Genomic DNA, 14873 nt, shown 5'->3' with positions numbered 1-14873 from the left:
ATACCCTAGCAGTTGCTGAGACAAAGAAGGGCTAAGGTCAAATAAGGTCATCCAAATTATTTTTAAAAGAAGAATGTGTGCCCTACTGGTCAATATCTAAGACAAATCAAACCATTAGCTGTTAAAGTTCCTGAGATATGTTAAAGTAGGTGAAAGGTCATTCCTGGTCATCTTTGCATAAACGTTTGGTACCGTACTTGTTCACTTGAGCTGAAATGGTCAGTTGGTCCTCAAAAGACGATTTTTAAATATATTTTAATAGTTATGATAGGTTATCCTTAATTGGCAATATGACTACCAAACCAAGTGACCGATTAACACGCCTCTGGCAAAAACTGAAAGTATTCGCTTTGATGGGGCAAAATTTTAGCTCCAATGGTGTTTTGGTTCGTGGTAAGGAGAATTCGGCATATTAATTCATGATTGTTTCATGGTTTTTCGCAAATTCTAATATGGCCGCCAAACCGAATGACCGATGAAAATACCTTTGCAACTTTAAATTACTCACAGTACTGATTATATAAGCAACATTTCAACTCCAATGGTTTGTTGGTAAGTTTTCATAGATACTTAAATATTCTGGAATCATAAATTTTATTGATTTGTAACACTATTGACATCAACCGAAATCATTCATTTGACAGTATCATAATAGTAATTCAGTTCAGACTTCTTTTATTCCCGATGTTCATAGAGTAGTGATGAAATTTTATTCTTGTCAACATGCTAAATCTAATAAATTAGCTTAAGATATATCAGTCTATCTCCCTTGGATTGCGTGTATTCTACCTGAAGTGAGTGTGGCATTATTCAACCTTTTTATTGTATTTGTGTCGATGTGGGTATCACTTGTAATCGTCATATTTGTATAGCTTGTTCACAGCGTTTCTTCGTTGTTGTGACTTTCCGATTGACCAGTTAATTAGTCTCAACTGAGTGATGCTGTTTCAGTGGCAGTTTCTTGATAATTGATCTGAATGTGGATGTCGCTCTACCACCACATTTTCCTCATCATTAGTGTTAATGGCTGCTGAAAGTGTTTGTTTTGAGCATACGTGTGCAGTGTTTGATCGTATATTCTCCCTCATGATGTCCCACTCTGATTAGATATTCCTTAAACCCTGGCTCGAAAAGGCCTGAGATCGGGATTAACTGAGGTGTTAAGAAGATTGAGGCGTTGTTGTCATTTGTCTTTGGAATTGCAATCATTACATAAATATATTGCCAGATTTTTTTATTATGTCCGCACGCGGCTAGATGAACTTCGACTATGACTTAATCCCATGTAGTTTAACCCTTATTGTCTCACGAGTGTCCAGTGGTGGTAAACTCATGTGAAACAAAGCTTCGACTCTCCAATCAAAGGAAGTTTTGGGGGCCAACTTGAGCTTTGCCCGTATTGGTTTACGGGAATTTTCTTCCTAATCTTCTGCTTCCGACCATTTCTTAGGAAATTGTTTAATTACAATAGGGTCTTGAAAGAAATTGATATAAAGAACAATGTTCATGATAGTACTTGTGATTGTATGTCATCTCCCTTTTGTTACAAACCTCACGGTCATATAATAACAGGTGACATGAAGATAGTTACACATCATAAGCTTCGGCAGCTGTTCCAGTTTGGCCCAAAATATCGCGAGCCACCCAAAGTAAACTGGAACTTTAACTTTAAGTTAATCATGGATGCTGCTGAGGCTTATGCTAAAAAGTGGGCTGCCCTCGAAGACGAAGACGTTGGATGTCTTTCAGACTGGCTTCGCACAGTCCGTGATAAGGTAAAATCTCGCATTTCACGTCTTCGTTCTTCCCATACTGTCATCAACACTACATCTGCCTTTGATGACCCTTCTGTAAGGGAATGTCTAGATGCTTTACACGATAAATATGTTGTTGTGCCTGCAGACAAAGCATCAAACAACATCGTCTTTGTCTGCAAGCAATATTACATTCAATGTTTAAAGAACGAACTTCAGATTAACTCAGATGATGAGAGTAGCACAACATACTCTCTTTCAACCTTATTAGTCCCCACGGACACCATCCGGGGGGACTTATAGGTTTGGTCATGTCCGTGCGTGCGTGCGTGCGTGCGTGCGTCCGTGCGTGCGTCCGTCCATCCGTCCGTTCACGCAGATATCTCAGAGATGCCTGGAGCGATTTCATTCAAACTTGGTACAAGGATTACTTCATATGTCATACAGATGCACGTCGATTTGTTTTGTCATGCAATCCAATATGGCTGCCAGGCGGCCATTTTATTACGATTTTTTTCATGTACAGAGCCATAACTCAGGCATGTTTCAACCTGTTTTTATTCAAAGTTGGTACAAGGACATTGACCAATGTCATAGATATGCACGTCAATTTTTTTTGTGATACGATCCAATATGGCCGCCAGGCGGCCATTTTATCACGATTTTTTCATGTACAGAGCCATAACTCAGACATGTCTCAACCGATTTTATTCAAAGTTGGTACAAGGACATTGACCAATGCCATAGATATGCACGTCAATTTGTTTTGTGATACGATCCAATATGGCCGCAAGGCGGCCATTTTGTTACGATTTTTTCATGTACAGAGCCATAACTCAGGCATAACTCAACCGATTTTATTCAAACTTGGTACAAGGATATTGACCTATGTCATGAACATGCACATTGATTTGTTATGTGATACGATCCAATATGGCCGCCGTGTTGCCATTTTATCACATTTTTTCATGTCCAGAACCATAACTCAGACATGTATCAAGTGAATTTATTCAAAGTTGGTACAAGGAGATTCACCAATGTCATACATATGCACATTAATTTGTTTTGGTGATACGATCCAATATGGCTGCTGTGCGGCCATTTTGTTATGATTTTTTCATGTACAAGCCATAACTCAGGCATATCTCAACCAATTTTAATCAAATTTGCTACAAGGACATTGACCTATGTCATACATATGCACATATATTTGTTTTGTGATACGATCCAATATGGCCACCGTGTGGCCATTTTATTACGATTTTTCCATGTCCTGAACTACAACTCACACATGTATCAAGCGAATTTATTCAAAAGTATTTTTATCACAGACCTAATGAAGAGGACTCTATCCTCTCTGAGGACCTGTAATCAAAGTACCCATTAACAAGTGGGGACTGTGTCATAAACGATGACTTGTCTGAAGAGGAAATATTGCAGAACCATTCAACAGTTTTAAGTGAGTTTGGCATCAAGTTAGCGCAAGATGACAAGGTATTACCTAATCTATATTGGATTCCTAAGATCCATAAGAATCCTTGTAAACAACGTTTCATAGCTTGTTCCAGTATGTGTACAACAAAACGCTTGTCACAACCTTTAACCATCATTTTATCAACCATTAAATCTGGTTTAGTACGATATTGTGACAAAGTTTATGAAACTAGTGGGGTCAATCAAATGTGGATATTAAAGAACTCCAAAGAATTGTTACATATTTTACAAAATAACAAAAACATGTACAATTCAATCTACACATTTGATTTTTCAACGTTGTACACAACCATCCCACATAACAAACTTAAAGACAGGCTATCATCTCTCGTGAAGAAAGCCTTCTTTTACAAGAATGGTAGTCGTAGGTATGAATACATTGCCATCAAGCGCAACTTGGGCTATTTTACCAACAACAGCGATGCCAAACTCAAATACAGTGATGTTGAGGTGATTCAAATGCTATATTTCCTTATTGACAACATATTTATCAAGTTTGCTGGCATGACATTCAGGCAAACCATAGGCATTCCCATGGGCACAAACTGCGCCCCACTTCTTGCAGACTTATTTTTGTATTCGTATGAAGCAGAATTCATACAATCACTTCAGAAATCTGGATGTAAGAGGATTGCCAAGCGATTTAACAACACCCACAGATATATCGATGATCTCATCAGTTTAAACAATCCTGATATATCCAATTATCTACACCACATCTACCCAGATGATTTAGAAATAAAAGAAACAACTGAAAGTGTGGACTCGGCTTCATACCTAGAGGTATTGTTTGAAATTAGACAAAATACACTATATACTAAGCTGTATGACAAAAGAGACGATTTCAATTTTGAAATCATAAACTTTCCCTTTTTGTCGAGCAATATACCATCATCTCCAGCTTATGGTGTGTATATTTCACAACTTCTTATTCTTAGTATTGCTGGTGGATATTTACTTGTCCCCGAGTCTGTCTGATAGCTCAGTAAAAAAGCTTCGTGCTTTTCCGATTACTATATATGTGTGTACTGTGTCTGTGTGTATAATGTGTCTGTGTGTCGTCTGCTCCACGCACACCGTGTTGTTCGGTCGCGCACAGAATTGCAACATCTAAGTCGGTTACTGTGACCAACTCTTTTGGGTTGGAAGCAGTGGCCGACTGGTTTTGTGTGAGGCCTATCAGCTAGGCGATGTTGCCGTGAGTGTGTGGGGGTTCTAATCCCGTTTGGGTTATATTAAAAAATTTATATTCTTAGATACAGTAGAGCATGCAATTCATGTGAAGACTTGCGAGTTAGACACAGCCTATTAGCTCAAAAGTTAGTGAGGCAAGGGTTCTCAGAAAGTAGATTAGTGAAATCATTTAAGAAGTTCTACGGTAGATACGGAGATGTTGTATCAAAATATGACCTGTCTGTTACTCAAATGATGAGTGACAGCATACCAAATTTTGACTCACAAAAGTAATTTGGTGAATTCACCAAATAACAATGGATTTGTCGCTTTGGGTCAATCTTGACGGGTGCGGCTAGCTGGCAGGGTACGCTTACCCATTCCGGACACCTGGTACCACCACTACTTTGTGGTTCAAGATGACCCCATTGCCTGTGTCATTTTCAATATGTCCCTTGGACCTGGTAACTTTCTTAGTTACCTTGAATGATAACGATTATTGGACCTGATTTGATGTCTATTTATCATCCGAAATCTGGAAAACAGCTGCATCGAAGCTTCCCTAACTTGACATAGACCTCAAGGCCTATAAAAAACTCATTCACCTAATCTTGATATTAGCATCGTGAGACCTGATCGCCATATTGGATTGTCCTAGGAAGAACCACAGGGCCAATCAACTTGAAATTTAGCCTGCGCTATACAGGCCTCATGCCCTTTAAAGTTTGCACATAAAATCGTGACTAGTCAAGCGACTTTGGTCGTCATATTTTATTTTTGGAAAATTCCCCTTAAATCTACAAGATGATTCTTCTCCAGAACCGGTGGGTCATTTCAGCTGACATTTTGCCCATCGTTAATGTGAGCAATTGCAAGTTTGCAAAAGACATTTCAATCGGTCACATGGTTTGGCCACCATATTGCCATGTGCGAAAAACCTACCCTCTCAACAGCATTCTTGAGAAATCCTTCATATCTCAAAGAACACCATAAGAAAAGATACAAAAAAGATTCAAAAATGGTCACATGGGAAGAACTTTTTATGGTGCAATAATCCGATCAAAACGTTTCCACTGCCGTACGGAGCGGAGAGAAGTGGCCATTTTGTTTGTTTACACAAGAGTTGTTATGTCAGCAGTTGTCGTGTGTGTGATATCGCTGTCATGCCACGAGTTTACTACGTTTGGAGGTAGACCGTGCCATATATGCGAACGGTAGAATGTTTGCTGAAGCTTATCTTAAATGACGTAAAAAAGGCTAAATCAGTGACAATGCAGAAACTCTGGAACTGCTTGCCAGATCGGGTTAACTTTTGGTGCATACGTACTTTGGACAAACTCTATGAATTTCTCTAATCGTTTTATTGGGATATATATACCATTTTCTATTTTTAAAAATAATTTTGTCATTTTTGGTCAAAAAGTCGTATTCTTCATATATTTTTGTATAGGAGCCTTGAAATTTGGTACAGACGTTACTTTGGATAACCTGGTGTGAATATATTTAAGTTGTAATGAAATCTATAATGTAGCATTTTCAAGACTATTTTGTGACTTTTGGTCAAAAAATCATGTACGTCGAAACTACTTATGCGACAACTGTAAAATTTGGTATAATGATTCCAAGAGATGACTTAGTTGAGATGTTTGCATATTGTGGTGAAATCTGCGATTTAGTAGTATATGGTTTAAGGCTATTTTTAATTTTAAAAATAATATTCATTCTTGACTACTCATCTAACAGCTCAGAATATTAGTATATCGGTTCCTAGAGATGACATAGTTGAGATGCGCGCAAATTATGGTGTAATCTGCCATGTAATATTTTAAGGCTATTTTTTATTTCCAGTCGAAATGTCATATTCTTCAAACTTAGTCTAATCGTCTGACAATTTCGGAATTTGACATGTTTCTCTTCGGAAACCAAGTTCAGACGTCTTCAAATTCTGATGAAATCTGGAGGTTTTCGTATTTAGGAATTTTTCTGCTAAATGTGATCAACAATCTTATTATTCAAAATTACTTATCAGACAAGTTTCAACGTTTTTTGTATGCAAGTCATCGGTGAAGACATAGTTAAGATATGTGCGAATTTTAATGAAATCTGCATTATATGTAAGACAAGTACGAGAGCAGGAAATTTATGATTTCAGAATTTTAACAACTTTCAGCCATATTGAAGGTTTTATTGTAAACTATGTGAGAGGGACAGTGTAATTGATGTGATTTTTGTGGATATTGATCAGTATGGAAAAAACGCTGTGTACAGGAAATTTTTGGATGACCTTGCATGACCTTGACCAACTTTGATATATCACAGAAACTAAAAAGCAAGAGGTTTGGATTATGTAAGATATTGACCATCATGACAGTAAAATTTCTTAACAATAGTCTCTCTCTGCTATAATCAAAAATTTAAGGATTGAGAGACCAACGAGAAAGGAATTGGTTCCTTAGTGGAGTTTGTCGCTGGTGTTGCGAGCTCTACAGGGCTTCTTTTTGAGCTTCTACATACTGCTAGTTGTAAGGTTCTGACATATAAGACTGTGTTTCTTACAGCTCTTGCATCCGGTAGGCGCTGAAGTGAAATTCATGCTTTTAGAGTTGATGAGGGCATACTTGTTATCAACGATTTTTTTACTCATTCCTCTTTCCTCTAAAACAAATTGTTCAGATAAGGACATACCAAACTGCATGGTTGCAACTGTACGCTGCGCCCACACACAAATTGACCAATTTGGAATTATGACCCGTCAACTCATTCTATTGTTCCCGATGTTTTTCCTCAAATGTTAGGTTAGTCCGATGTACTTGACACCTTTTGGAAACTTTCACCTCGTTGGTCTAAAGGGCTCTTCCGATAGAAGTGGAAACCGTATGAATGGAACAGCCGATCTCTTGCTAAGACGATCAAAAGGTGCAAAGCGCATCTTCCATTAAAGGCCTGTGCTGGCGTCTGATTGTCTGGCAGGGAAACTACTTATTAGATTACGATTTAAATGGAAAACAAAAGACAATGACACTCCATAATCCTCTTACATACTAAAACAAACTTGATCCTGGGGAACAAGTCCCTGCCCTTTAAAGTAGTAAAGCAAACTATGCATAACTAAAACACGAGGTGCAGACCGTCGGGTTCTGTGTGGGCGCAGGGCTGTCATGTATTCAGAAAGTTCCAATTATAATTTTCGTCTTTCGTATGTAACTGCTCATGACGTTTGAGCTTTGTCAACTAATTCGTTTATTTTTTATAAGTGACATGGCCTCTGAATTCGATAGTTAACATCAACTTTACCACTTTCGGGCAAATAATTTGTCCCAGCCTTGTAAGGTCTATGGAATACTGTGTTCTTCCTATAAGTACAAAAAGGTAGGTAATACGTGGCGGAATTGATGTGTAACCTGAAACTAATTTTTGTCATACAAATACCTACCTATTTAACCCGTATCCCTCCCGATAGTTTGTTTATATTTTCGTGTTTTTTGAATTTCGTATGGTTTTCTTTGGCAATTTCATTTGCTACCTCTTTTGCTGTGTGGCTTTTGCCTTCAGGAATGATTGATACATGCAGAGCTTTAGTGAGTTTCTATGCTTTAGATTAAAACTGGTTTATCATGGGTAATTATTCATAGAGCAGGGGTGGTGGACGTGATTTAAAGATCTTATCGGCGGTTAGAAAGCAGACGGTTAAGTACAATATAAGTACAAACATGTAGATATTGTACGACATATTAGTTTAAGTTTAAACAGCACGTTTGTTCATTAACGACCCTCAAACTGATATTATGAATTTTTTGTAGCATTATAAGCCATTTTCTATGGAATTTCACAAAAATTTATACTTTCGTCCTCAGATGGTTGCCATGGCATCAAAACGGAAATCATTTTGTTCGTTTAAACCCCAAAACACCCCTATGTTTAAGAGTGCGTGAAAATATTTGGATTATTATAAGTAAAATTCTGTAGTTATTGTTGATGGTGGTGGTGGTGGTGGTGGTGGCGCCGGCGATGGTGATGCTGCCGTTTTGTGTGCTCGTTTTGTTGATTTTGTTGTTATTAGGGCAGTGTTTATAGTGGTAGTGTTGATGATGTAGTGTATTCAAGACTCCATATCTGTTCATATATAATTTATGATAATGATGTTTACCTATTCAGCCTTTATCATTAGCACATGCCCATATTGATTGATTAGTGATGTTTACTGTCATATATCAACAAAATGGTTCTTGACAGTGAATATTGAGATTTGCCCGTTAAATGCCATGAATTTGGTGCGCTAACGATCTTCATTTTCTATTTTGAAATTCAACAAACAAATTGACTGTAAATTGAAGCCTACCTAACTAAAGGAGAGTTCACTTATTATGGCCGATGGTTGGCCGGCAAATTGATAAACCCCCCCCCCTTTTAAGATGACAAAAATTTTATGAAACCCCCTCCCCACATTGCTTGAGTAAGCTGCACACACATACACCTCTGAAAGGTTTTGGGCGATAGAATCCCCCAAAAAAAGATTCTCAGGTTTTTTAAATGACCCTCCTCACAAATCACGAGGTGTTAATGTTCAAATTTCCCCTTCTGCCTTTCTATATAATTTTGAAATTACCCCTCAAAGGGATTTGACGGAAATTACAGGTGGATCGCAACATTTTACGCAAAAGTGTGTGTACAAAATGTCGATATTTGGATTTAATTGATAATCAGCTGTGGATAATGCTAATTCACTATACATTGTAGTCTGTGAGAAAACTATGTAATACTTCTTCAATACAAAACTATTTCTATGCATTTCTAGATATTTGATAATTGACATAAATAGGGTTGTTACCACTGGTATGTGGACAAAAAATTGATTTTAGAATTCTCCAAAAATGTTTATCCACTATACATGGGAGGCTATGATAAAATTGTGAATATTTTTTTTCCAATGAAAAACTTGCTATGCTTGTACATATACAGACGTTGAATAATTAATATAATTGTACTTGATTAGAATATGATGGTTAAAGGTGCATATTATGTGTACAAGAAATCTGATTTTGGAATTTCACTGAAAATGTCCAACCACAATACGTGGGAGTCTATGAGGAAACTATGACTATTTTTTTTCAAATACAAAAGCAGGAAAATCTATGTATTTATGTACTCTCGATTATGAATATTAATGTACTTGATTAGACTAGGGTGGTTGCGAATGGATATGTGTGCAAGAAATTATCTAAATCTATGTATTTTATGGACTTTTGATAATTCATGTGAAAGTATTTAGTTAGACTAGGATGGTTAAAGGTTGATGTGTGCAAGAAGTTTGATTTTGAGTTTCGCCAAAATTTTGATTCACTATACATTGGAGTCTATGAGAAAACTACGAATAATTTTTTACAATGCTAGGCTAAATTTATTTGTGCTTTTATAGGTATTTGATAATTGATATAAATGTACTTTATTGAAATGGGTATTTGAAAGTTCAGATGTTGACAACAATTATGATATTGGAATTTCACCTAAAAGTGTAATTTCACTTTTCATGGTACTAGTAGTCTACAGGTAACTGTTAAATAATTTGTGTGTTTCTATTGGTGGATTAAGATATAAATGCGATATGTACAGGGTAATGATTGGCTAAATGAAAATCAGTCAGATGAAAACTTGACAAACACTCAGCGCACATTCAACAAACATATAAAAAACAAAACGACCAATCACGATAAGTCAATTATCCTGGTGTCCAATCAAATCAAAGTATATTGCGCACTCGTAAAACCACACACTGCGACATATGCATTGTTCATTGCCCTCAGTGAGCTCAATTTACAATAAGACAAGCCTTAGAGTTCCCTAGTCAAGATGTTCATGTGACAGATAATTATACTTTTGTTCTATCATGCAGCGTATCATTTTTACCTCTCAGAATATTTCTGAACACTGAAACTGCTTTTCGACGGGACGGATTATTTTGAAAATTAAATGACCCAACACCCCTCTGAGCTGTTTGAAATATACATGACCCCCCCCCCTCCCCTGCAGTTTTTAAATTTAAGGTGAACCCCCCCCCCTTGGATCTTGCCATCCGACCCTGGCCATAATAAGTGAACGCTCACTAATGTGATAGTATTGATAGTATGATATGATTGTACTTTTCTATTACTGGCGGTATTTAAATGCTGGTTCCAATGAAATTCCGTTAACTTTGTGTAAGGTCCAACCAACAATGAAGAGGCTGAGTGACCTTGCTCGCGTGCTTTCGCCTACATGCACGGCGACTTTCGGTGAAAGTCGAAACAAAATCATTACGGCCACTCTTCCTATCAGAAGATTGCAATGGGGAGGGGCAGTTGAAGCACGAAAACATTTGGATGACTATATTATTACTTGTTACAGCATTCCGGACTCTAATTTACTCTATTTTCTATCTGATTGATATAATCTCTTACATCTGTCATTTTAATTCCATTTTAATTGCTCTCAGCGTACAGTAAGTGCAGTAGGAATCGCGCGCACGGCGTTACTGCAGCAGATATGTTGTACGGAATTTCTTAATTAAGCCAATTTGCATGAATATATTTAGTATTTATATGAGTAGCAGAATAAAATTAGGGCACTAAAGTTGCAGACTTTCCCAGTCTTTGTAAATTCTTGGTATGGGTCAATGATATATCGGTTCTAACCAAATATCACCTGTTCCTTGTCGCAAAACAAATACACTTGCCTGACTCTAATGTATTCTACACGTTCTGCAAAACTTTACTATAACAATATAATGTTTTATGGTTTCCCTGGCTCATACATCCAGTTTTTACATTGAGCCCTGAAGTAAGCCGATCGTCTCTTCACACTAATGAATAGAAGAGATATTTTCATTACAGCCATGTAGTAACTCAACCAGTTTCCTGAGTCGCACACAAGTGTCTATGTTTATAACTATTTATTTACAAATTTTGACCTAGTGATATTGTGGGTGAGCCACAATGGAAGGGGGTTCGTTTCACAGCAATGAGTGGGTGACGATACAAGACAATGACACCGAGCTGCTGAACTGTTACTGGGAACGCACGTTTATTGACTGCAACACTGTTACATGACATACATGCGTGCACGCTCTCTCGCTCACTGCCAAAAAATACATGGAATGCGTGCTTATATAGCCTTGGTAGGACAAAACAATTTTAGCGGGCTTCGTTGTGATTGGCCAGAATGACCTGGTCCATAAAGTTTGTGTCAGTTTCCCACAGGAACGCGTGTAATACTAGATCACAACTGGTTTGAACAGGAAATGACTGAATAACAATGTAAACAATAATAATAATAACACATTGCAATAAAATATAAATCAATAATGTAATTCACGACAGATATCGGATTATGGATGGGTATGATTGCGATTCTTTCACACATGATTCAGATTGAAATTATACTCCTCGTCGATCCATCAACTACATGGTCTTTCTCCTCCTCAATACCTGACTGAACTTATAGTACTAGGCTCATCCGTTTGATGACAGATCCTTTCTAAATGTTGATCAATTCTATGGAATCACCTGCCAGCTTATGTAGTTCAACCAAAAATACTTGCCCTTTGAAGAGAGTGTGCAACATATATAACTATGCACCTTTGGATTTCTTCTTATGTATACAAGGCTACTCAAATTATTAATCCTTCCATATCTTATGTCAGTACGATCAGTCTCAATGCCCTGGTGACACCTGACTTTGTCTCCTTTGTAATATTTACATATCGTCTGTTCTAGTATGCTGTGAGAGACAATGAAACACAAGGATGGCGAATATTTCAGTTCATTGAATACCAATTAATATTTGACATATGGAAATAGTTTGGATGAGGTAAAGTGGAATCGTGAGTGTCGCAAATGGGTGTCTTTTCAGACCTCCTAGAGCGCCTGTCAATAGATCTACAATTTCAATCTGTGACTAAATTAAGAAGTATGGCACACTTTCCCTTTTCACAATTATCTTCTTTGTTATAATCTGTAGGACAATATAGACATCGAGTGGAAATTTGTAAAGTCAAGAATAATGATGGATTTCATATCAGGACCTGTGTTGCCATCTCCCTTTAATGTCATCCCAACGTACGAGCTCCTAAGAAGTTGCGTAAAGCTGATTAAAGGACACACAACTAAGATGTCTAGTGTAAACAACATAAAGGTACTGACTCAGAGTCATTCATTTCCTCAATATAACATTTTCAGCGTTTAGTCTGGGTAAAGTTTACAGCGGGGTAAAGCTTTGAATAATTACACACAGGCAAACTCGAGATGTTATATCTCAGAAGCAATTTTTCATACAAAGAATCGATCGACCTTTATTTTTTCAAGCTGCGTTACTTAAATCATGGTGTTTTAGGTTGCTATAAGTTACAGAAATCCAACTATACGTCCAATCCATTGCTGTATTACTCATTTGTTTAAGCAACTGGTCTTTTTTTCTTCTTTTCAGCTCATTAGAATGCTCGTCATAAGGTATATTAATGGGCATATGCTGGAGCAAAAGAAATGTCACCGTCCAGCTAAAGACCAAAGCGATCATGTCAGTTAAAATATTACCGAGACGTGTATATAATATGGATGATATACTGTCTCAAAAAGGAAAAATAACAACTTATGGCTTCAAAGATCTATGGCAAATTATGTCCATTTGAAACGGAAAATTGTGATGTCAGGTGTTTCGAAAGGGTAAGCGCATCCTGTTCAACGTGTAACGCCCACCCTGTACCAATCTGGAAGTTCAGGAGGAAGTAAATGATCACAGACTAATATCAATGATGCCATCATGCAGTGATCATCTGTCTGAGAGACATATCATACTTGTCAACAAGCTCATTACACTTGCCGAAAAATGTTTGAATGTAAAGACAAGCCAATGTCTTAAGTAGCCTTAAATTATAAGTTTGCAAGAGAGATGGCTACGTCTCTCTGCAAAATCTCCATATTTAATTGAGGTTGTACTCTGATGAATTTGAGATAAGTAGTTTCTTTTCCATTATTCATCACTTTTCTATCGATTCTGCCTCCGGGTTCAACACGGGTGGGATAAAAGTTTAATTCTCATCATTTAACGCACTCTTGGGGAATCAGCCACCTAGGCTCGCACATTTCGATACAAATATTCCAATCTGTCTGAAATATAAGTATATTTCCCGTACCACAGATTAAACGAAAGATGCAATATCTGTATGTGCATTTTGGAATACGGCGATAATATCAAGTCTTTTAAGAAATTTGAGCTTCTAACATTCTCTGACAATACCGACAATATTGTAATAAGACTGTCGTTTCGTAATCGTTGCTCTGTCCCCTTTTTCATGTGCATTATGAAATATGTTATTGTATAGACTAGCTAGCTAGCAAACAAGGAGCACAGCCTGAAACAGCTTATACTTAATTAAAGAGGTGAATATTGTTTTAAAAACTAATCAACATGCAGCGTTAAAATCAGACAGATTTTTGTTCAGGCCATTGTGAAAGGCAGTATTCTATATTTAACATACCCTACCAACCTGCCTGCCTACCTACCTACCTACCTACCTACCTACCTACCTACCTACCTACCAACCTACCTACCTACCTAACTATTCTGATAGTTATCTTTATTAAAGGTGGAGCCTCCCTTTAAAAGGGCGCCAACCTATGGCGGCTTCACTGTGTAAGTGGACACCAAACATGCAACATGAGGGCACACGCTCCAGAAAATGCCACTTTTTAGTTTTTTCAGACCGCAAAAAGACCGACAGACTGCCAAGTGGTCAGCACAAAGCTGCTGCCAATCGAACCCTGTGGTTATATTCAAATTCTAACGTGACTGGAAGACATTTTTTAAGGAAATTCGAGTGTGGTGCTGGGGAATAAATGACCGATTGCAATTTGAACCGACCGTCAATCAAACGGTTATATAAGCTCTATTTGAAGGATTAGCAAAAGGTGACAAAAGTTTGAAATCAGTTTGTGTAATTAATATAATAGAAATCAAACATCGTACTGGCCATGTGTTTGACTGGGAGGAGAACTCCACTAATGCGAGAACCTGGGATTGAAAAGTGCGGCTTTAAGCAAATTCCATTGAATATGCAAATTAATAATTAAATGTTCTAGAAAAATGTAAACTGACTTTTAATTATCATAGTTTCTTCAATGTACAGAGCCACTTTTGTCAATTTTAATCATGTCAATCCATATATATATATACATATATATATAAATATATATATATATATATATATATATATTATATATATGTATATATATTATATATTATATATCCCTAATTAGAAAAATTCGTTAAATATGCTAATTAGTAATTACCTGAAGTATAAATGTTAAATGATTTTCAATGTTTAAATGTTCATTGCAAACTTTGTCAACTTTGATCGTCAATCCAGATATGTCCCCGATGAAGAAAGATCACTAAATATGCGAATTAGTAATTAGTAGCAGT

General features: G+C 37.0%; 1 protein-coding gene across 2 annotated transcripts in view; it reads left to right on the top strand.

The window, feature by feature from the left end:
• The window catches only part of LOC139149104 (short transient receptor potential channel 6-like), a 52120-nt gene extending 37522 nt beyond the window's left edge, over positions 1-14598 (top strand). For both annotated transcript variants that reach the window (XM_070720659.1, XM_070720660.1), the window contains 2 exons: positions 12414-12587; positions 12879-14598. In XM_070720659.1, coding sequence (XP_070576760.1) covers positions 12414-12587; positions 12879-12977 — 273 coding nt within the window. In that variant the 3' untranslated portion in view covers positions 12978-14598. The remainder of the gene's footprint in view (positions 1-12413; positions 12588-12878) is intronic.
• The last annotated feature ends 275 nt before the right edge of the window (positions 14599-14873 follow it).

The sequence above is a fragment of the Ptychodera flava genome, chromosome 14 (assembly GCF_041260155.1).
Source record: "Ptychodera flava strain L36383 chromosome 14, AS_Pfla_20210202, whole genome shotgun sequence".
Lineage (NCBI taxonomy): Eukaryota > Metazoa > Hemichordata > Enteropneusta > Ptychoderidae > Ptychodera > Ptychodera flava.
The sequence above is the reverse complement of the archived record's forward strand: the minus strand, read 5'-3'. Positions and strand labels throughout refer to the sequence as shown.